Below are 22745 nucleotides of genomic sequence, written 5' to 3'. Positions count from 1 at the left end.
CTGAAGGGGTGAGTTTAGTTTGGTGGTTAGGAGTTGTCGAGGGTAATATCATTGGCTAGTGCGAGAGTTAAAGTTACAAAACTATCCAGCTACACGGCATCTTCCATGGTCCCCGACCCTTGATGAGCGCCTCAGTGACATGCGTCAGACCAGACACGGCGAAGCTGGTGCTGCTAGTGCCACGGGAGCTTAGCTGTCAACGCCAAAGACTGCCTTGCCGTTGACTGTCTCACGGTGAAGGAGGTGCACTAACGAAGCTTTGGTGAGCGGGCTTATTTCAGCTGATTCAGCCCTTTTGGGTCGAGACTTGGTTCTATCCTAGGATTCCATCACCAAGGCGTCTGCCCAGGTATTCTCTAGAGTCCAGGTGACACAATGGCGTCTCTGTACATGGTACGCATATAAAGATGGGCTTGACCTCGTGTCTCTGTAGTTGAATTGCCCTCCCAAAAGCATCGAAGAATAAATCAACAGACGGGAAATCATCATGGTCATCCTCAAGACCCAGTCCGAGTTTGGACACGCTCCTCCTCCGCAGACTCCCTACAGCGTCATCACCAACCTCCCCGGTTGGGACGTCGCCCAGGCCGTTCGCGATGGCGATCATGGACCCTTGAAGAGGCTTGTTCACATATATCCTCGCTTTGCACCCACGCACTTTTCCGCGCTGGTGAGGATACCATATTTGATATTTCGCTGTTTCCTTTGACTAATGTGTGACAGCTCGGCCAAGAGATTGCAAAGCGCGTTGGCCAAGAGGGAAAAGCTGCTCTGGTCTACCTCAACCCGGCTGCATGGCCTTACACGGTCCGGCATATTACCCTCGAGAGCCGCGGTAAGCATCGCATGAAAGCTGAGGACGTATCTCTCAGATGCGTCGAGATTGCGGGCCATCGTGTGTACACCATCTTTGTTGAGCCGCAGTATATGCCCACCATGATGCTCACATGGCAGAACCCGGGCCTGGGCATCTCTATCCGTGGAGCAGAGCATCTCTTGAAGGGGGTTGATAGTATCAAGGAAGTGTCTATTGAGAGTGATGTTCTCCCGGTGCCGACATGGACGCCCGAGGGTCCGGCGCATCAAGGTATCCGAGAGAGAATCGTTGAACTCCTCCAGCGAGCCCCGTTGGACGCAGACAAGGTCAAGTGCATACCTGAAGATGTGTTTCTGTACCCAACAGGCATGGCAGCCATCTTCCATTCGAGCAATCTCCTTATGGAACACCGTCCAGGCACCATCGTCGTGCTGGGCATCATCTTCCACAACACGTACCACCACCTCATCGAGGAGTGTCCCCACGGATGGAAGCACTTTGGCAAGGTTGACGATGAAGGTCTCTCGGTCATGGAGGAGTGGCTTGAAGAGGAAAAGAAAGCTGGGAGGCCTGTCAGCTACGTGTTTGTCGAAATCCCCGGAAATCCTACTCTTGATACCCCTGACATGTACCGTCTGAAGAAGCTGGTGAGTTCCCCCCCTTTACAGAGCTAGACAGGACTAACTCGACCAGTCTGAGAAATATGGCTTCGTCCTCATCGTCGACGACACAGTCAGTGGCTTCGCCAACGTCGACGTCCTACCCCAGTCCGACTTTCTCCTGACGTCCCTCACAAAGTCCTTCAGCGGCCAGTCCAACGTCATGGGCGGTTCCATCGTCCTCAACCCTCTATCACCCAAGTACGACGTCTTGAAGCCCTTGTTTAAGGCATCGCATCACAATGAGCTCTTTGCTTCAGATGCAGAGGTTCTGCTGTCCAACTCGCACGACTTTCTCGAGCGCACAAAGATCCTCAACCGCAACGCCTTTGCCATGGCCAAGTTCCTCCACGATGCAAAGGAAGCCCCTGACTCGCCCGTCATCAACGTGCAGTACCCAGGTCTCCTACCCAGCAAGACCGAGTACGATGCCGTCATGCGCCCTGGAACATCCGAGCTCCCCGAGCCAGGCTATGGATGTCTCCTGACGGTCGAGTTCAGCGACGTCGAGTGCGCCATGGCCTTTTATAACCGCTGTGGTTTCTATCCCAGTCCACACCTCGGTGGGCACGTTACAATCATGTTTGCTTATAACATGGTTGTGTTTGGAAAGAAGGTCGAAGAGAGGGAGTATATGCGTGGCCTGGGCGTCAAGGAGGAGAGCGTCCGGATTTCGGCTGGTCTTGAAGATGAAGGCGACTTGATTGACACCTTGAGGGACGCTTTGGAGGCGGCCATCGAGGTCAAGCGAGGATCAAAGAAATAGTGCTGAACTGTCCGTAACGATTGACAACTTAATATTGGTATTAAATGAGGATAATACATCTATCTATCGTACGTAGCCATGCCCAACGCCTGACCCAGCCAGGAGATCCAATCCCACCCCAGCCCCCAAAGCGTCGTCTACATGGTATATCATTTACACATCCATCATGCCTGCCATTCATCACATCCCTCTTTAAGCAACAGACGTAATCCTGCGGACCGTTCTCCTCGCGCCCTCACCGTTAATCGTGATGGCGTTCTCTGCCTCGAGTGCCCTCATCACCTCGTTGAACTCGGACTGCTCGACAGGAACACTGGCACCCTCGCTCAGCCGGCGGCCAACGTCACCCCATCGTACCGAGTTGCCTCCCGCCGTCATCTCGTCTAGGAGATGCAGAAGGGCAGTACGCAGCTCCTCACGGCGCTTGCGATCCGCTGCGCTAGTGCCCTCGGTGAGAAGACTCATGTCGATACGACCCTGGGCATCCGTGGCAGCAGTCTTAAGAGCACTCTGGATGAGGCGGTTGGCCTCACGTACGTCATCACGAGTGACAACCTCGGCGAGACGCATCTTTGCGTGCGCCTCGGAGAGACGAATCATACTCTCGAGCTGACGGGTTGTGGCCGTGATTCGCTTGTCAGCAGCGCGGACGTCCTGGCCCAGAGACCGCATGGCCACATAGCAGTCAACCAGCTCCTGGGCGGCTTCCTGAGAGATGGTCGGCTGAATCTTGGAACGCGCGTAGGAGATGTAGAGGGTGAGGAACTCGACAGGGAGAATGTCGTTGTTGGAAGGAGCCGAGTGAGGCTTGTCCTCAAGGTAGAGCGAGAGAAGATGCTTGGCAAGACGACGGTCATTCTTCTCATCGAAGCGGTCCAGAATGAGATAGACCAGATCGAAACGGGAGAGAAGCGTCGGAGGAAGATCGATATTCTGAGGCACGGGGAGGTCAGGGTTGTAGCGACTGCCAATGGGGTTGGCAGAGGCGAGGATACTGGTTCGCGCGTTGAGTGTAGTAATGATACCAGCCTTGGCAACCGAGACAGTCTGCTGCTCCATAACTTCGTGAAGGACGGAGCGCGTGGCATCCGACATCTTATCGAACTCGTCGATACAGCAGACACCACCATCAGACAGGACCAATGCTCCAGACTCGAGGACCAGCTGTCGCGTCTCCGGGTCGCGGGTAACGTACGCAGTAAGACCGACGGCGGAAGATCCCTTACCACTAGTGTAGACGCCGCGCGGAGCAATCTTGTGGACGTACGAGAGCATCTGCGACTTGGCCGTCGAGGGGTCACCGCAGAGCAGAACGTTGATGTCGCCTCGATACTTGGGGCTGCCACCCTTGTGGAACGTCTTGTTGGTACCGCCAAAGAGTTGCAGAAGAATACCCTTCTTCATGTCGTCCATTTCGTAGATTGAGGGGGCAAGAGACCGAGCAAGGAGCTCGTATATGTCGTCTCGCTGTGACGTCTGGCGAATCTTCTCCTCGTCCTCGGGGCTGATGGTGCGGGTTTCCTCCATCTCGTTCTCTCCATGCTCGGCCTCCTCCTCGCCTGCGATGCCCAGAGTGGACGGGTCAGCGCCCATACGCTTCTTATCAACCTTTTGGATGTGAAGCACATCCACATATGTCTTGTGCACGCTCTTGAGCGCTCGTTGGCGGGGGTTCACACGGACGGGGCTGACGCGGAAAATGCCTGTCAGTTGCACACGGTCACCGGCCTTGCAGAAGTCGACCAGTTCGTTGTAGACACAGACTGAGACTGAGTGAGGCGTCTGTCCAGCAGGCACCGCGTCAGGGGTCTCCTGAAGCTTGATAACCTGCTTATCCTCGAACGAACATCGGTTATGGACGATCAGCATCGAGTTCTTGGACTTGCAAATCTCACGAGGGCACTCGGTGGGTTCTCGAATCTTGCCACGGTCCAGGCCAACATTGACTGAGTGGTTGCAGACATTGCAACGGAAGAAGGCATCCTTCATGTCAGGTATAACAGGGGTAGTTCGGATGACCAAGCCCTTGATGGAGATGAGGCGATCCATATCTAGCACATGTGAGTTTAAGTCGAGAGTAAGTGGATAATCAGGGAGGACTCACCAGTTGGGTTAAGATCTCTCAGGTTGATCGTCTTGTCCAAGCCAAACGGCCGAACAACGTAAATAGACGACGACACCTGGTCCTCCAGCGAAGGCTGGTTCTGGTCAGGCTGAGTTCGGGGAGTTGGGGCCTCCTCGGGGTGATCAGAACTGGGGAACACGGGTTCCGAGCTCTGCGCTCCAGGTGTGGTTACTTGATGACCAGCGCTGCTCTGAGAGGGACGAGACCTCATGGTCTCGGCTCGGGCAAGCTCAACCATCATGTCATGGACCGACTGATCCATGACAGGTACAATTTCCTGGGGGTAGGCCTGGATCTGATGCCACAGCTTTCTGGTAGGAGGATAGAGGTTCAGGTCCGAGATGTCAAGATAGAGTCTTGTCGTACCCAGGAGCAGCATATTCTCAAGCGCCTCCCAGTACGGCTTCGACTCGGCATCGGGGGCCGCCCGAACATCTTCATCAGACACACCATCGCGGTACATTCGGTATTTTTGTGTAAAGTTGCGGAGAAAATCTTTAAAGTGGGCAAAAGTGTCGTCAATAGAGACAGTCGTGCCCCAGATCAGACTCTGTCCTTGTCCACCAAGGACATCAGCCTCGGAGGTATTGGGATCTCGGTTTGCAAAGGAAGCGGCATCGGATCCATCCACGGGCCCCTCACGCACAACACGGCCAGCATCATCGAGAATGACTCGGCGAGCTGCACGGGGGGTTCGGGCGGCATCTGAGTTGATGTCTCCTCGACGGTGAGGGGCGGGACTACCAATCTGAGAGCTGAGGAAGAGGCCACTACCCTCACTTCGAAATTCAGACTGGTGTCGCAGGGATCGCCCAGGACTAGAGCTGGGGTCGTATCGAATAGGAGAGGATCCTATTCAAGTCAGCATCTGGGTCGTCAACCATTGTAAATCATCTTACCTCCAGGGAACGCGGGGGTCGTGGGGTTGGCTCGAGGGGTTCTCTCAGGATCGATATCACTCTGAGTATCCGTCATCTGGCGCAGCGGCGAGCTGGGAATACCGCTGGGAGCACGGGTGCTCTGACTGTTGGTCATCTGCCTCAATGGCGATGATACATCGCCGGGGAGCCCATTCTGGTCGCGCCCCGGAGACGACGACTGATAGAAGAAGGGACTCGAGGCCTGCTCGGGCTGTCTGCTGTTGCCGGCGCGGGGGGTCTCGTTGGCTTCCGAGTTGTTGCGTGTAGAGCGGCGAGGGGTCGCCGACTGCGAATTTCGCGTCCTCCGTGGTGACGACATGGTGGGTGATGGATGACGGGTTTGGTCGTCCAAGAGGTAACCTTGTCCTTTGGAGCCGCTGTTGATTTTGGCAAATTGATGGAGAATATGAGGGGGAGGGGATTGGCAGGGTGACGGACGCGTCCCCTTTTCCAGACGCGTAAAGTGGTCGAGATACGCGAGATGCTCCAATTAGAAACGACCATGCAGACGGTGCTGAACTCGGACCCGGCTAAACGTTGGGCCGACATCCCTCCATCGCATGTAGGTGGCATCGCTGGCATCTGGAGGGGGACCTCCATCCAGCTATTCAAAGTACAAGCCAGCATCGGCGTTTTACTCAACCACAAACCGCAATCATGTCTCCTGGAATGACCCTTTTCTCCATCCAGGCCATCCTCATCCTGGGCACCGAGGATGGCTCCCGGATATTCGCAAAGTACTTTCAGCCGCCGCACTCAGCGCCCCACGGTACATTGATCCCCTGAGCTGAGCTTCGGCTGGCTTGTGTAGCTGTCCCTAGGCGCTGACGACCGATCTTGAACAGGCCCTTCGAGCGCCTCCTCCAACCCCTACCCCGATGTCAAGTCGCAAAAGGCCTTTGAGAAGGGCCTCATTGAGAAGACGGCCAAGCAGACTGGCGACATCATCCTCTACGACAACCGGATCGTGCTGTACAAGATGGAGTCGGACGTCATGATGTACGTCGTCGGTAGCGTCGACGAGAACGAGATTCTGCTGTACAACACCGTCCTCGCACTGAGGGACTCTCTCCACCTTCTCTTCAAGTCAGTTCCCTCCCTTCTTTGGTTCATCATGTCGCAATAGACTAACCGGCGCAAAAACGCAGGCAATCCGTGGACAAGCGGACAATTGTCGAGAACTACGACCTCGTTTCCCTCGCCATTGACGAGATCGTCGACGACGGCATCATCCTCGAGACCGACCCCACCATCATCGTCCAGCGCGTGAGCAGAGCTCCCACCCAGGACCTCCCCGTGGGTCGCATCGACCTCAGCGAGCAGGGCGTCAACAACCTGGCGCAGCTAGGAAAGTCGAAACTGGCGGACTGGCTCCGGCAGGGCCTGTAAGCAAGAGCTGGTTCATTGGGATTTTGTCGTTATTCTAGCGCCGCATGCAAACCACAAGAGAAAAAAAGACTTGATGCCACCGGTCTGGGCGATAAAGGGATAAGGAGGGAGGGGGGGATCATTTATACAGGGTGCTGGTGTTCTAATTGATGTCATCATTCATGCTCTAATCTCTGACGCCGCCTTGCGGAGGCGGTTCATGACCGCCGCAGCAATGTCGATTCTATCCTCTATGCCGTCGACGAAGATGGTGTCTACGCCTTGCCGATCAAACTCCCTGAGCGCCGAGAAGAGGCCCCGGGCGATCCCCTCAGTATCCCTTCCAAGATCAATATCCAGAATTTTGCCAATGGGCTTTTCATTCTCGTCCAATAGGTCGCCCTCGGTCACCTCAAATGGCGAGTCTCGATCTTCATCGACCGTTTTCTGTCGTTGAAGGTTGGCGCATCTCAACCCAGCTCCTTGCTTCCACCGTTGGGTACGAATGACTCCGATTTTTCTCGTCTTTCTCTCGCCGTTGGTGGCATGGCCATTGACGGCTCCATTCGTCGCAGTCGCCAGCTCAGACGAGGCCACTCCCGTCGCACCCTTGGCGCAACTCGATTCGTAGAGCACCACTCTAGCCTTGGGGCTGTAATGCTTGTACTTCATCCCTGGAGCTCGTGGTGCGGCCTTGCCCTCTTCGCTCTGGTCCTTGTATGCTATCACTGCACCCTCCCAGCCAGGGCAGCTTCGCAGCTCATCCAAACCAATACCACCTGGCCGGAGGACAACGGGAGGATCACATAGTCCGTCCACCACGGTGCTTTCCACGCCAACATCGCACTGCCCTCCGTCCAGAATGAGCTCGATTCTCCCCCTTAGATCGTCCATGACATGCTGCGCCGTGGTTGGGGAGGGCTTGGTGGAGGCGTTGGCTGACGGTGCTGCAAGGGGGACACCGGCGAGCTTGATGAGGGAGAGGGCGAGGGGTGAGGAGGGCATGCGCACACCAAAGGTCTTGAGGCCTGCCGTAACCTCTGGTGCCAGCTTCGTAGGTTGAGGGTTCGGTAACAGGATGGTCAGGGGTCCTGGCCAGAAACGCTCTATCAAGGTCCTGTATCGACTTGGTATAGGATCTTGGCCTCCTTCAACCTGGCCGATATACTCGCGCAGCATTTCCAAGTCACAGACGTGTGAGATGAGGGGGTTATCCGAGGGTCGCCCCTTGGCAGAGTAAATCCCCTTGACCGAAGGACTCCGAGTAGCATCCGCTCCAAGGCCATAGACAGTCTCAGTGGGAAATGCGACAGGCGTGGGTGTGGTCCTCAACTCGTGGGCTGCCTGCTCCAGGGCTTGGAGGGCACTCTTGTCCTCGCACTGAACCTCCCAGTGATCCAACCTGGCAAGTCCCTCGCCTGGCCGGAAGCGACCCAGGCTTCCCTTGCTGGAGACCTTGACTATGCGCGTCTCCATGGTGGGCGAGGCCTGTGTCGTGAAGTTTGAGGATAGCGCCGATGTAAGTGGTCGCAGACTGGGATGTGACCGTGGGGTGAAAAGCGGCACGACGTTGCGTGCGCTATTGGTGAAATTTCGACGTAAGAAGTAGAGAGCCGTATTCTCAGAGTGTGTAAAATGGTGAATATGCCTGCAGCGGCAGCGACAGAGACGGTTGGTTGTGAGGGTTCGCGATGGTTGTGCGATGGAAAATTTCATCCTCATGCTCACTCATCATGACGAACTAACGGGACTTGCTCTTTTTTTGATCCATGGTTTGACTCACACCCAGACAAACAAAGCCCCAACCAGGCAGCGCCCAAAGGCAAAAGTGAGTGGTGCCTGTGCGCCTGACGCCCCTACAACGGTTATTTAGTGGCCCTCCACTGGCTCAGTTAGGGCGAGTGGCTACTCACTCCCGTCTCACTGTCAACACCATACATACCTCTAGGCTTTTATCCTGCATATGTCATGGATCCCATATCCTCATTAATTGCCTGAACCAATAATCCACTCTAGATTGCCTCAGACTTGTGTGTCCTTTCATGAAACGTGCTTTTACAGTGCATCAAGTTGTCTATCATCAACGCCGCCCTCCATCGAGAGATTATGGAGGCCACTTCAGCCCCTGACCAAGCTTCTCGCCCTCCTCCTCTCCTCGTCAGTCAGAACCCAGTCGATGCCATCGTCCTCTCCATCTTGCGCCATAATCTCATCCCACTCCTCATCTTCCATATTTGCGACCATGAGAAGCTGCAGTACCTTGGAAAACACCTCTCTCACAGCATAGTCCCCTCTAGAAACAACATCTACCAAGGCGATAAAGTCGCGCTCAATGCGAATCGCACCCAGGGCGTTGGTACGTCCTGCGTATCCGAGCACCTTCTTCTCCCATATCTTTGATAGGTAACGTGCTGTGATGTCCAGGAGCTGGCTGTATGTTCCAGGTGTCATCAGTCTTGCAATAGGCTTCATGAGCTGATCCCAGCCATGTTCAAAGCGCCGTGGCACTTGTTCGATGAGCTCGTCCTCGTCCTCATCGTTCTGCTGGGCGATTTCGGCCAGGTCGTCTTCGGAAAGCGTGTAGTCCGCGTCACGGAATGTATCAGTCAACACAGGGCGTAACCTGGGCTTGACAACCTGGTTGAAGAGCACTTGGATGCCCTCGTTAAGAAGCTCGGTCGTCTTCCCGATGAAAGATGTTTGAAGTGTGTGCAGGGCATTAGCGACGAATGTGACATCCCTCTCGAAGGGGAATGAGTCCTTGAGTGGCCCGCTCTGGACATCGCCATTCGGTATTTGACCAGAATCGCCTATCCGGCCCGTGATGATACGCGTAAGATACTCGTTGGCCATGTCCAGGCTGTTGATGAGAACAATAAAGTGAATAATCTTCTCCTCAGGTGGGAATCCTCCTTGGACCACTGGCTTGGGGTAAGATTCATCCCGCATCTTGCGCTGGATCATGCCAACAAAGTCGGAGCTGAGGACTCGCCCGATAGTTGGTATCACCGAGGCGATGACGTCTCTTTGTGATGTGGAGATGGATTTCTGGATAACAGCGTTTACGATGTACATGACATCGTCGACCGCCAAGATGATATAGGGAGCGTTGCTGTCAATGTGCCTGTTCAGACTCAACGACAGGCCGGTAGGGTATTCATCCAGTTGAAATGCCTTTTCCACGGATCGCCGGAAGAAAAAGGTAGTCATGACGTTGTATGGCGACGTGAGCTTTGTCGACACTTTTCGATACAGATTCGACTTGATCAAAACATCAGGTATGACAAGCGGCGCGTCGTCTGCTGTGTTTGGGTCCTATAACATATGAGTTTGTGTTACAAGGGTCCCAATGGTTCGTCTTACCTTGCATTTGCCAGCAAGAAACCTGGTGTATAATGACCACCGGCCAAGCATCACGGCAATTTCACTTAATAGGCCGTCAACCTCCTTCATGTTGACGCCCTCGTCCTCGCTCTCTCTAGGGTTGTTGCCCACCCCAATCGCCGGCGAGTTCACCCTCGGCGTACCACCTCGTGGTGGCTGAGGTAGGAAGCTTTGAACGAGAAACGAGAAAGGATAGCTCCTAACATCGGTGAGTTTCCTGTCGATTCCTCTCTCGTCGCTCCATGTGTCGACAATGATGCCTCCTTGGACGTCGGCTTCCATCTGCAGGCGCTCAATAACTCGGATCATCTTTCCAGAGCCATAGTGACGTTCCACGAGTCCTCCGTGGCCTTCGACAATCTGCGCAATGTGCTCAAAGAGTTTCGTCAGGGCGTTGGCGTAGAAGAATCCTTCCTTGCGCTGGCTACCCATGGCGTCTTTGAGCGTCGCTCGAGCTGTGCCGGCGACACCTTGACACACGTATCGTCCATAGACATCCAGACCGACGTCGGCTCGACCTATCAGTGGGAAGAGCTTGAAGAACCGTGTGACCTTGGTTCCATCGCTCTCCTCTGCCGCCTTCTCGAACTCTCGTAGGAAGAGACCACACAGGCTCTCCTTGGCATCCTCCAGCGTCACCCACGGCGGGTCGGGCACCTCGACGCTGGGTACTATGCTGACAGCAAATGGACCCTTGACGATCTCATCTGGCACCTTGCTCGCCCTCGACAGGTATCCAGCAGCAGCCTCCCAGTCCTGGGGGGCACCCATGGAACCCACCACGCCATTGACGCATGCCTTGAGCTCTGCAACTTGTTCCACTACCCCAAGCGTCTCCTCGACTCGGCTCTTCTCCAGGTCCAACTCCTTGACTTTATCACTCAGTCGGCCTGCCGTGTCCGCCGCAGTTGCCAGCATGTCATTTCCGATGGATCGTGCGGCGATGACCTGCGCACCGAGTCCTGCCCGCAGGAGGTCTAGCCGACCGAGGTCGCGGGAGAGGTCAGCTTGGGAAGCGACGAGAGCATCGAGACGGGACGTTATAGAGGTCTCGCGGGCGTGCAGGGCGGCGAGCGCATCGCGGATGTCAGACTCAGTCGTGACATTCTGAAGGGACAAGGTGGTGGATTCGACGACGGTGTGATCGTGGTCTGGGCGGTGGGAGAGGCCGTTTGGAAGGCTTGACATTGTCATTGAAGTATTCTATTCGAACGGCGCATCGCTGCCTTGACGTTTGGGACTTTGGTCGAGGCGGAGAAGGGTCGTGGAGCTCCTGGCGCAACTTGGCCCAGGGCGAGTATATGGGTAGCTGGCGTTGTTAGTGACACGCAGCAAGCAAGTCGACGATGCTCCCCGCAATTAACACCAAGCTCCCTGGAGGCTTACCCTGCACCAGCAATGGATGTCTCATGGTTTCAATAGGACACACATTGCACTGTGGATTCATTCGAGCATCAATAATTATTTCCTTTAAAAGTTTGTCATCCTCAAAAATTCTAAAAGCCTTTACGCCAAAGTCATTTTTGAGTTTATACAGTATCTTGGTTACAATTACATCCCGCCTCATCAAACCTTACCCCTAGCCCTGCCCCTTAAACCGCCTGGCTGTATCCGTTGCCAAAACGCCGTTTTCCATACTTAAGATATTTCCGTACCTCATCTGCCCAGAACACCGTGCTGCACAGAATGAATAGTCGTACAAGATCGAAGAACCCGAGGGCTTCCGTCTGGAACGTTTCCTGAAGCCAGGGGAAATAAATGACAAGCAACTGGCCCGCGATGCTGAGGGAGACGGCCCAGTTGAACAGGTTGTTGGAAAAGAGTCCAACCTCGCCCCGTAGTACCGACTTGGACTCGGATCGGCAGCTGAGAGCGTTGAACATATCGAAGAAAACGAAGCAAGTAAAGGTCATGGTCGTGTCTCGTCGCGTCACTTGGCCATCGGCCACCATCTCGCGCCGGTAGATGAGCATTGTTCCGATGGTGATAATGGCGGCCGATGTTAGTACGCGTGAGATGAGTGCGCGAGTAAGAACAGGGTCTCCTCGTCTTCGGGGAGGCTTGGTCATGACGTCGGGGTCTACTCTCTCGACACCCAGAGACTGAGCGGGAGGTCCATCCATGATAATGTCTGTTGATGGTTAGCTCGAGCTGTAAACGGTACCTCACTGCTACTTACTGATCCAGAGAATCTGCATGGCGTTCAATGGGGACTTGAAGCCGAAGCATGTGCAGATAAACACAAGAGCCAGACTGGCGGCGCTCGTGCTCAGCTGGAAGGTCAAGAAGTTCTGGATGTTATTGAAGATGCCCTTGCCCTCCTCGATAGCACGAAGGATCGTCGAAAAGTCATCGTCTGTCAGAATCATATCCGCTGCCTCCTTGGCGACATCTGTTCCGTGACGGCCCATAGAGATACCGATATCGGCCTTCTTCAGTGCAGGCGCATCGTTCACTCCGTCTCCAGTCATGGCGACAATATCGCCCCTGGATTGAAGCGCCCTGATGATCTTCAGCTTGTGATCGGGATTCGTGCGCGCAAAAATCGTCGTATGTTGCATGGCCTGGGCAAGATCCGCCTCGGACATCCTGTCGACTTCATCACCTCGGAGAACAGACTTGACGGTACCCTGGCCACCCATATGGCCGCTGGGAGCCGCAATATTCATACCAAGCTGCTTACCGATGGCAAGGGCTGTTGTTTCGGCGTCACCAGTGATCATGATGACCTTGACACCGCCCCGCATCAGCCGCCTGATGGATCGTCCAACTCCGGGTCGGGGAGGATCACGCATGCCAACCAGGCCAGCAAATGTGAGGCCCTTATAAATATCATCCGGGTTGTGAGAGAGAGGGCTCTCGCTCCTGTCGAAACCAGGTGTGTTGCGTGGTGCTGACCTGTTCCTCAGTGGTCGTGAGACCGAGCCGCTCGCAAATGCTAGGACTCGTAGGCCCTGGACAGCCATAGTTTCAGCGGCCTGGAGAGCTTCTTGACGACGAGCTGAGTCCAAGACAATTTCCCTTCCATCCTGTTCCAGATACGTGTCGCACGCGGCAAGAACCTTTTCGATAGAACCCTTCATGTAGGCATACTCCTTGTCGCCCCTTGTTTCTGAGCCAATGGTAACTCCCATCCACTTCCGCTCGGAGCTGAACGGCGTCTCGCTCACTCGAGGGCCAATAGATTCTCGAACGTCGTGTTCCTTAAAGCGGTCAAGAAGATCCAACATGGCAACATCAGTAGGCTGGCCAACCCAACGAGTATAGGTGGACACTTGATCTCGCCCAAGAGTCGAGGATAGCACAGCCGTGGCTGCTTGACCGTGTTCCGTATACTTCTGGGCAAGTCGCGCATCATTGGCGATGTTTCCAATGCGAAGGACCCGCAGGGTAGCTTGGTTGAGGTCCGGATTGGTATCCAAAGACTCATTATCAGAATCAACTTGAACCGGCTCCTGGGCTCCAAAATACCACATTCGAGTGGTCGTCATATGGTTCGTGGTTAGAGTTCCTAGTAATACAGTGTCAGTGGTGTTTCAATTGTAAGTGAGACTCTTCATACCGGTCTTATCAGTGCAGACGACATTAACAGAGCCTAGTGTCTCAACCTTGGGCATTCTTCGCACGATCGCATTGTGCCTAGCCATACGGTGCACTCCAAGAGCCAAGGTAACGGTGACAATAATGGGTAAACCTTCCGGAATAGCAGCGACAGCCAGTGAGATCGAAATGGTGAAAATTTCAAGGAGCTTCTTTCCCTGTAACCAACCGACAATCGAGATAAGACCAATGACCAGGAATGAAGCTTTGCTCAGCTGCGAGCCGAGATCATCCATGGTCAATTGGAGAGGGGATCGCGGGCTTTCAGTACCAGACACACTGGTCGCAATAGTGCCAAAGTGCGTGTGTCCTCCAGTTGCAAAGACGATGCCCTGGCCGTGTCCAGACTTGATCAAAGTTCCCATGTAAGCAATGTTATGAATTCCATCTCCGTGAGAGTCTGCATGCTCATCGGGAGCGAGCGATCCGGGTCGTGGATGTTGTGCCTTGTCGAAAGCGTAGGAGCCAAGACCACGACGACGAGCATCGACTGTAATCCTTACAGGCTCTGTCTCTCCCGTAAGATTCGAAGCATCGATTGTCAAATCCGCAGCCTTGGTAACCCGGATGTCGGCCGGAATGCGATCGCCCGTGGTGAAGAGCACAAGATCGCCAGGAACCAGCTGAGAAGCCATAACCTTGGAAGAAGTGGCATCTAGTATATCGCTAATGGGGGTAACAGAGCCGGGAGAAGGCGCCGGCTCGCCGTCATCGGGACGTGGAGGCCAAGTAGGAGTCTTGCCGACAGGGGGCGCCTTGTTCTGACCACGAACGAGATGCGCATGGTTCGGGACAAGGTGGTTGAGAGCCTCAATAGATTTCTCGGATCTATATTCCTGCACAAAGCCTACGGTAACCACGATGGTCACGGCGACCGTGATGCTGACGGAATCATCCATATTACCCAGGAGTAGCGATGTTCCGGCCGATACGAGGAGGAGCAGGATCAGGGGCTCCTGGAACTGCTTGACGAAGCGCAACCACAATGGTTCGGGAGGATCATGCGGAATCTCGTTTGGTCCATAATCGCCTAGTCTAGTTAAAGCTTCGGTCGGTGTAAGGCCATGCGTGAGGGAGGTTCGTAGGTTCGCCGCCGCTTCGCTCGGGGTCATGTAGGAGAACTGGTCGGCCACGTTCTGATGACATGTCAGCAACACAATAGAAGCGATTGAGACGACAGAAAATGCCAAGTAAGACTCACTCGTGCATGCGCAGAGGTAGTTCTGACATGGCGACCTGGTCGCTGTTGACGATCACCATCGCCAGAGTCGGTAAGATCCCCCACAAGCCCAGTGATGGATGGGATATTGGACATTGGTAGAAGGGAGTCATGTCCAGGGCCCTCGCGGCCGGCCCATGGCAGCTGCATGTTGAAAAAGAAGTTTGCGCCGGTGTCTTTGTCACAATCGAATCGAGGAATGCGTCGAATGCATGGGAGATGGGAGACCGGTCTAGGAGTGAGTGCGCGAGGTCATGAGGAGGGAGGTTCGGTCTAATGTTGAAATGATTGATCGACGTCAGGATATGCGCCAGGTGGCCACGGACAAGAATCTTCCGATGGCAATTAGAGTCCCGTCGACGAAAAGACTCGCTTCAGCCCCGTTGCCGAAGGAATCTTGACATGGGCAGACGCGGCAACGAAAGAACGAACGTGAGAAGAGGCCAGCGAGGACGTAACAAAAGCGCGGATGTGTTGGAAAGCCCCAGAGTTCAAATCCAACATGTCCAGGTGTCTTGTCCTCGATGGAGCGCGGGCCGGGCTAGTACTTTTCCAGACTCGGCAAGGCTGCCAGGGGCTTGCATATCAACCTTGAAAGCTTCAGAGCCGGTGGCGCCCATCTGGTTCATTCCTGGCCAGTAACAGCGAGAGGGAGACTACGTAGCGTTGCCCCGTCGCTGGAGCAGTCGACTTCAGCTTGTCCGGGCTTATAAATGCCAAGGCCAATGATGCTTGCTGTCCAAGCGGGTGAGTGAATCTGCGATTGATCCTTCGAGGCTGATTCGGCTGCGCCTCGAAGAAATTAGATGAAAGACAGCTAGACAATAAGGAAAAGATAGAATTCTGCTATTTTTCGAATATTTCATGAATCATCAATACTTCAGGCTGGCTGCGCATTGAAGCTAGAGCCACCTTGGCGATGCTCTGGGGAAATCATCGGACACTATTTTATCCGGAGCCGAGCCAGGCAAGCGTGATCCGTGCGGGCCTTGCTGAACCACACACCATTTCCCCAGCCACGCCATTTACCGTTGGCGAACGACCAAGGCCACCTCCCCTCTTCAAGGTCAAGGTCCCAATTTCCCTTCCTAAAATCCGTCGCGACATTCAGCGCACACGCCTCATCGATCTCCGAAGCCATCGCTATCGTCTCAACGTTTGTCGCCGAGCAATCACCCCCATCGCGCGATATAATCCTATTGCTTTATGCCTCTGCGGTGCTCGCGCTGCCGCTTCTGCGCGTAGAGCAATCCTTTCACTGAGCTTGTTTACCGCGCCCAACCTTCAAACGCGCCCCCGGTCCTCGTGTTTATCCACACCACTTCCGCTCAACCACCACCCGCCTCTCCCCCTCCAAACGTATTGGTCATATTTCAACCTCAACTTTTTGGCGCGTCCTTGCAGCTACCACCTCTCTTTTCTTGGGCATCGCGTCTGCGTCTGCGCGCGACAGCACCATGTTCTACTCTCATGATTTGCTCCAAAAGAGCGGGCCGCTCGCTCGCGTCTGGCTCTCGGCCAACATTGAACGGAAGCTCTCCAAGAACCATATTCTCCAGTCCAATGTCACGGACAGTGTCGAGGCCATTATCACACCTAACCAGGCGCCGATGGCCCTGCGACTAAGCAGTCAGCTGTTGCTTGGTGTGGTGCGAATCTATCAACGAAAGACGCGTTACTTATTGGACGACTGCAATGAAGCTATGATGAAGATCAAGATGGTTAGTTTCCATCGTCTTCTACTCTCCTAATCGCATGCTAACAATCTCCAGGCTTTCCGATCCACGGGAAACAATGATATGGCTGTTAGCTTGCAGCTGCCCAACCGCGAGGCCCTGACGCTTCCGGATAAGATTACGCCCTACGACAACTTTGAACTGCCCCCACCGCCCGACGCAAATTGGCTCTTGTCGCAAGTGGAAGACGTCGCTACGAGCCAGGTTGGTCGCAAGGGTCGTCCGAGCCAAAGAGACATCAACCTGCAGGAAGAGTACGACAACAGCCAGTTTCTCAATGGTGGCTTTGGCGCAGAGGATGAAATGATGGCAGGTGCTAATACTATCGATCTCGGCTTGGATTTTGGACTGGAAGAAGAGGAAGAAGACCTAACTGCTGAGGTGGAACGTGGTCGTCGGGCCAGTCAGGCCCCATCTATGGAACCTGATTTTGGTGGATCAGAGGTTGAAGGCGTCCAGAAGAGCATAGAGGGCGAGACATCTCTTGAGCTGCACGGGCCCATGATTGTTGACACCGAAGGAGATATTGCCATGGGCGGCGATATGGAGTTTGGTGTCCCACAGGAAGACCTGACCGAGATGCCCATGATGCATTCCCCTCCTCGCGAGCGTATTTCCGAGTCACCGCTCTCCGATATTGACGAGGAGGTCGCCGCTAATCTGGAGGACGAGTATTCGAGACACCAGATGACGGATCTTTACGAACCCGACCACGAAGCAGAGGAGACTCTTGTCCGACGACCCGCGCAACGCGCCAGGAAGCAGAAAATCTTGACGCCTGACGAGGAGATTGCTCTTTCCAGCAACCACATTAAGCAACAGCAGGCCAACCGGGATAACATCATCAAGGAGGCGGGATTCCTCCCCCGTGATCCCTTTTTGCTGGCATTGATGGACATGCAGAAGAGTGGTGGATTTGTCTCATCAATCATGATGGAGGGACGAAGCTCTGCCTGGGCCCCCGAACTACGAGGAATGCTCTCACTAGACGCTGTTCGCGGCTTGAACGAGCTGAAGCGGAAGCGGGATAGCGGAATCGCCGATGTCGAGAGCGATCACGGCGCGTCCAAGTCTCCACGCCTGGTGCTCGGCGAGGATACGGAAATGGGCTTTGGTGAAGGCGGCCTTGGCGGTGAGCTGAGTGTGGCGCCTGAAGAGACTCAGCTCGAAATCCCCGGCGATGATGGAGGTGTCCCGCCTGAGCACTTGGACGAGGAGGAGCCTGGCACCCCGATGCCTGGCTTTGAAGATACCACTTACCCTCTTGTTCACCCTACTGAGAGCGGTCCTGTGTCAATGGGCACCAAGCACGCCGTTCATGTCCTCCGAGATAGATTTGGCGCCGATGCCGCCGACAGCCCCGGAAAGCGACTTGAGAGGGCGGTTAACTTCCAGACCCTCTGCCCTGAGAAGGCGACCAGCAAGGCTGATGCTACCAAGATGTTCTTTGAGTGCTTGGTGCTTGCAACCAAGGACGCCATCAAGGTTGAGCAGGGCCCAGGACTCGGAGACGATATCCGGATACGGGCCAAGCGAGGCCTTTGGGGAGCCTGGGCTGAGAGGGAGGCTGGCGGCGAGATGGCTCAAGAAGACGGAAACGAACCTGAGCCTGCCGCTGTGGTTGCGCCTGCCGTGGCCGTGTCGGCGTGATTCTCTGGATGACAAGATACCTGCTCATTGCGTTATAACGAAGGCTTGGAAGGGCGGCATGTTTGGTCGTGTAAAGTATTGAATTCCTGCATTCTGGGGGACAGTCGACTCGAGGTCACCCGAATGGCGTTGTCGGCGTTTAGGGAGATACCATGGCATGCGGAACTTGGATGGAGGCTATATGGGAAAATGGGGAGTGGTTAACAAGACTTGGACGGACGCCGTTGAGCGGTCGGTCGGTATACTTTAGTTGGTTCAGTGAAGACAAGTTCTGTTGGAAAACCTATGTAGTTGGCTCAATGAATGATTAACTGCACGTTGCTATTCACGAAATGGTTTATGGAGTTTGTACTGTCTGCTGCCTGAGAAGTGTAACCTTTGTCATGAACGCGGTGAAGCAGATGGAGGTTGCCCCGCCATGGACATAAACCCCACGTCGAGCCATGATCTCATTTGCTCTCCTTGTCTTGAACCAAACAACAGGCACCGAATTTCTTCCCGACAAGCCTTTTCTCGCTGCCTACTGCCCCTTGTCTCTCTCGTCATATTAAGAGGAGCTGCTCCCTCTCTGCGACTTTCGAACCGGACCCTTTCCATCATCAAGTCCCTCGAAATCACAACACCATGGCCCCGCCAACACCCCTCGCCATCGCCACGAGCTCCGTCAACCGGCTCCTCAAGGAGGAAGCCTCGTACCACAAGGAGGTTGAACAAGAGGAGGCTTCTATCAAGGCCCTGAAGGAAAAGATCGAGAGCGGACAGGGCGATGAGGACGGCAATGGCACGTATATGCTCAAGCAGCAGGTAGGTCGTGCAATTGTCCCCCACCAAGGACTATTATTAATGACAGGTTTCCTCTTTAGCAAACCGCCCTGGAACAGACCAAGGCCGTCTTCGAGCCCCTACGAAAGAAGATCGTCGCCGCCGTCCAGAAGCTGGAAGAGCAGATCACCGTGAGCGAGCAGACCGGCGGACAAGAGGAGCAGGTGCAGCTGGCCAAGGAGACGTTGGAGAAGGCCAAGGCAGCTCAGAACGGCGCATAGAATATGCATACAAAGAAAAGGACGGAGAGGCTGCTTGCTTTTACGATACCACTTAGTTGACCCAACCATTACAAAAAGACCGACCGCTATTAGACCTCCATAAACCTGAGGGTATCTTGAAAGATGATATTACAAACGTTGCTCCTCCTGTAGACTGCCTTTTTCCAAAGCTAATTATCCACCTCCATCTTGTCATCGTTGGCCTCGGGTGGCTCAATGGTCACCCGGGGCGTGTTTCCTCCATCGTCGTGAACCCGGCTCGTAGCCTCAGAGTCCTCCATATCAATATCCTCCCCTGACTCGGCCTTGCGCTCATCGTGTTGTGGCATGGGGGATGCGTCTCGGCTAGGAGCCAGGCTTCCATCGCGTCCCAGAGACCCAATGTGTCCAGGCAGCGGTTTTAGAGTGTCTGGGCCCGGGGTGTCCCTCATGGGTGTTCTTCCACCGTTAAGGGTATCAGGGTTTGGTGTGCCAGCTTCGATGTCTGCCTTGGCCTGGCTGTCCCCATCTGGATGTGGTGTTGCATTCCCGCTGGGCTCGTTCCTGGGCGTCTGGCCGACCTTATCCACTTCGCCCTCGTCCTCGGCGCCCTCGTTCATGCCCTCGCGACGGTCCACCTCCTCCTTCTCGTCGCGGATTTGCCGTCTCAGAAGCATGCCCTCCTCCATGATTCGGTTGAACTGATCTCGGCGTTCCCTCCATGTCTCGTTGTAGGTCTCGCTCTCTCGCTCGAGTTCGCGACACTCCTCCTCAAGCTTGGCGAGGTTGGCAATCTGGTCTTCTCGTGGCCTAAGTAGTCGATTCGATGTTATCTTCTCTGCCAGTTCGTCGAACTTCTTGCGTTGTGCTAGGGTGGCCTGCGCAGCCTCGAGCTGTTCTCTGAGCAGCGCATTGTTTTGTCGGACGGCTTGGCATTCCCCGAGGATGCGGTCCTGGTCGGCCGCGTAGCGTTCGCGCTCGCGGATGTTGGCATCGTGGAGGAACTGCAGGCGCGTGATGGAGCTGTCGAAGGCGGCAAAGTCGAGGGCAAGCTCTTCTTTGAGCTGCTCGAGCTTGCCCTTGGCTTCGCTGGATGGCGGGTTGGTACCGTTCGAGGCGCCGCTAGGTGCGGCGAGTGTCGTCAAGCTGTTGAGGCGCTTTGTGATTCGTTTGAATGGCTTTTCCTCCACATTAAGCAATCGCGACTTGTGAAGTTCGGCCTCCTCCTCTGGGTCCAAGAGATCCCATGAAGAAGCCATGGTGATGCTTGGATTTTAGTTTTGCTGGCTGTATGCCTAAAATCGATGTGTTGATTGGCGTGGAGCTTATGGGGAGATGAACAAAGATACCGTAAGAAAACGAAATGGTCTGCAAGGTGGAAATATGCGTCTTTCCGCTGAAATCAATAATGAGGATGATGGAGATGGAACAAACAATGGAAGGCTCAGCCTTGCGATTGGCATGAGCGCTGGAGTGTGGCGGGCCAATGAGGCTGCCAGTGGAGATGACTAATATTAAGCTTTGGATGATGCACCTACTTCTAATGCCTTCCAGTCGCTTGTTGACTGCTTTCAATCACAACCACCACGATTTCACCTTCATTCCTGTATTAATCTACTCACGCTTTTTGTTTTGCAGTGGCCTAGAAAAACTGTACAAGAACACGAATACCAACATGTCAGAAGAAGAGAAAGAGCTTCTTGCCCGCATCGGTCAACTTGCGGGTTCGTGCCCTCCATCATTGATTTTACACGCAACTTTGGCTCACGATATTCCAGGTCAGATCAACCGCCACAAGAATCAGCAAGCAGGAGTACGGTCGCAGCCATCCCACCACCCGGCGCATCATCGGAGTGAGTTTACTTCATCAAACTTGACAATTATCAGCGTGTTGACGCCGTCAGGCAACACATACCGTAACGCGAGCTCGCCCTACCCAGCCCGATCACATAGAGTGGCACGGCCGCCGGCGGCTCACCACCATCGAACATTGCAGCTCAATGCCGCAAACTCCCCGAGTTCCCGATCTGCCAGCAGCGGCGCCGAGACCCCACCCGGCTGGGTTTCCAAGACGGATCGCCACCGACAACTCATTAATGCGAACGTGTATGAGAAGGAGACGCAGAACCGGGCCAAGGCGATCGAACAGACGAGACAGCGAAAGATCAGCGGCCATCGGCAACGCGAGAAGGCCCAGTTTGACGAGTTCATGAAACACAAAGCCAGTGCCTCAAATGCGCAAACTAACCCCACAGGCCGCAACGAGCTATCTGTTGAAGGCATCCAGTTCCGCGTCGTCGACGGTGGCAAGAAGCTTGTGAAAGTCTCTGGTGCGTACACACCCCAGACAGGCGACGCTCAATGTGCCTTACCTAGCGCAGATGCCCCCAACGCATTTTCCCGGACTCCCAAGAGCGCCATCATTGCTGGTGTAAAGTTTTACCGTACCAAGACAGGAAACCTAGTGGCGAATCGAGTTGTCAACGACCAGCGGTATGTTACAGCGCCCTGGGTGACCAAGTTGCTGACAGCCCCTAGGCGAAGCGGCATGGTCAAGAAGATCAACGAGCCGTGCAAGATCTTCTCAACGACTGGTAATTTCTCTTTCCGAACCTGGAGCGACTCAAACGCCGTTTCCCTGGATCTACCTGGTGCGTATGGGACGAAACTGACATACTACCCCTATTTAGGATCCTGTTCAAAGGGCCCTCGATGCCGCTACATGCACGACCCCAACAAGGTGGCCCTTTGTAAAGACTTTTTGAAAGAGGGGCGATGCATCAACGGCGAGTCTTGCGATCTTTCCCATGACATGACTGCCGAGCGCACCCCCAACTGTTTGCATTTTGCCAAAGGCCACTGTGCCAAGGCTGACTGTCCGTATACTCACTCCAAAGCGTCTCCAGCTGCCCCGGTCTGTAGGGACTTTGGGTTCAACGGGTATTGCAGCAAGGGGGCAGAATGCGCTGAGCGCCACGTGTTTGAGTGCCCTGACTTTAGCAACACTGGAAGATGTAGGGTCAAGGGGTGTAAACTGCCACACCGCGAAAGGGCAAGCGTCCTACGGAATCAGATCAAGGCAGAGGATGAGCCCATGGAAGACGTTTCGAGTGACGACGAGGCAGGCGACTCTGACGACGTTGATTCGGACGAGGTTGCCGAGTTTATCGACGCAGACTCGGACTGTGAGGACTTTGAGGATCAGAAGGACTTCTTGTCCATCTAGACGACCAAGTTGAGGCATGCAGCGCATGTTTCGATCTTTTCACAGGTAGAGAACGGCATCAGCCGGCTCTGATTTGTTGCTTCATCCGGCACGGGGAAGTTGGGAAGGAGTTTTGGCATCCGATGTGTTTGAGATACCCCGTAACGCACCCGCATCCATTCGGCACAGCTGAGGGACATGAAGGCTGTGCAAAGGCATGAACGAAGAACAAGATCCGAAAGATGAGAAGTTGTTTTTGAAAAAGAGGAATATC

General features: G+C 54.6%; 9 protein-coding genes across 9 annotated transcripts; 5 read left to right on the top strand and 4 right to left on the bottom strand.

Moving 5' to 3' along the window:
- Positions 1–487: 487 nt before the first annotated feature.
- NCS57_00098800 (uncharacterized protein) lies at positions 488–2242 on the top strand (the record flags this gene model as incomplete). Its single annotated transcript, XM_053051062.1, has 3 exons — positions 488–670; positions 724–1464; positions 1511–2242. The coding sequence occupies 3 exons, from the start codon at positions 488–490 to the stop codon at positions 2240–2242; spliced, it is 1656 nt and encodes a 551-aa protein (XP_052919577.1).
- A 192-nt stretch (positions 2243–2434) lies between these two features.
- NCS57_00098700 (DNA helicase) lies at positions 2435–5606 on the bottom strand (the record flags this gene model as incomplete). Its single annotated transcript, XM_053051061.1, has 3 exons — positions 2435–4293; positions 4347–5219; positions 5267–5606. 3 exons carry the CDS (start codon positions 5604–5606, stop codon positions 2435–2437), a joined length of 3072 nt encoding a protein of 1023 aa, XP_052919576.1.
- Positions 5607–5944: 338 nt separating this feature from the next.
- On the top strand, positions 5945–6676 carry NCS57_00098600 (Coatomer subunit zeta; the record flags this gene model as incomplete). Its single annotated transcript, XM_053051060.1, has 3 exons — positions 5945–6056; positions 6133–6373; positions 6436–6676. 3 exons carry the CDS (start codon positions 5945–5947, stop codon positions 6674–6676), a joined length of 594 nt encoding a protein of 197 aa, XP_052919575.1.
- A 159-nt stretch (positions 6677–6835) lies between these two features.
- Positions 6836–8368, bottom strand: NCS57_00098500 (Threonylcarbamoyl-AMP synthase; the record flags this gene model as incomplete). Its single annotated transcript, XM_053051059.1, has 1 exon — positions 6836–8368. The coding sequence occupies exon 1, from the start codon at positions 8129–8131 to the stop codon at positions 6836–6838; it is 1296 nt and encodes a 431-aa protein (XP_052919574.1). The 5' UTR covers positions 8132–8368.
- A 405-nt stretch (positions 8369–8773) lies between these two features.
- Positions 8774–15008, bottom strand: NCS57_00098400 (Conserved oligomeric Golgi complex subunit 4; the record flags this gene model as incomplete). Its single annotated transcript, XM_053051058.1, has 7 exons — positions 8774–9970; positions 10019–11219; positions 11272–11348; positions 11695–12170; positions 12219–13550; positions 13602–14775; positions 14841–15008. 7 exons carry the CDS (start codon positions 15006–15008, stop codon positions 8774–8776), a joined length of 5625 nt encoding a protein of 1874 aa, XP_052919573.1.
- Positions 15009–16315: 1307 nt separating this feature from the next.
- On the top strand, positions 16316–18244 carry NCS57_00098300 (uncharacterized protein; the record flags this gene model as incomplete). The annotated part of the gene is made up of 2 exons (XM_053051057.1): positions 16316–16579; positions 16631–18244. The coding sequence occupies 2 exons, from the start codon at positions 16316–16318 to the stop codon at positions 18242–18244; spliced, it is 1878 nt and encodes a 625-aa protein (XP_052919572.1).
- A 624-nt stretch (positions 18245–18868) lies between these two features.
- Positions 18869–19287, top strand: NCS57_00098200 (Tubulin-specific chaperone A; the record flags this gene model as incomplete). The annotated part of the gene is made up of 2 exons (XM_053051056.1): positions 18869–19048; positions 19108–19287. The coding sequence occupies 2 exons, from the start codon at positions 18869–18871 to the stop codon at positions 19285–19287; spliced, it is 360 nt and encodes a 119-aa protein (XP_052919571.1).
- A 170-nt stretch (positions 19288–19457) lies between these two features.
- Positions 19458–20525, bottom strand: NCS57_00098100 (uncharacterized protein; the record flags this gene model as incomplete). Its single annotated transcript, XM_053051055.1, has 1 exon — positions 19458–20525. The coding sequence occupies one exon, from the start codon at positions 20523–20525 to the stop codon at positions 19458–19460; it is 1068 nt and encodes a 355-aa protein (XP_052919570.1).
- Positions 20526–20841: 316 nt separating this feature from the next.
- Positions 20842–22492, top strand: NCS57_00098000 (uncharacterized protein; the record flags this gene model as incomplete). The annotated part of the gene is made up of 4 exons (XM_053051054.1): positions 20842–20990; positions 21045–21119; positions 21171–21759; positions 21805–22492. Exons 1-4 carry the CDS (start codon positions 20942–20944, stop codon positions 22490–22492), a joined length of 1401 nt encoding a protein of 466 aa, XP_052919569.1. The 5' UTR covers positions 20842–20941.
- Positions 22493–22745: the final 253 nt, after the last annotated feature.

The sequence above is a fragment of the Fusarium keratoplasticum genome, chromosome 1 (assembly GCF_025433545.1).
Source record: "Fusarium keratoplasticum isolate Fu6.1 chromosome 1, whole genome shotgun sequence".
NCBI lineage: Eukaryota > Fungi > Ascomycota > Sordariomycetes > Hypocreales > Nectriaceae > Fusarium > Fusarium keratoplasticum.
This window is presented reverse-complemented; position numbering and strand designations above follow the sequence as displayed.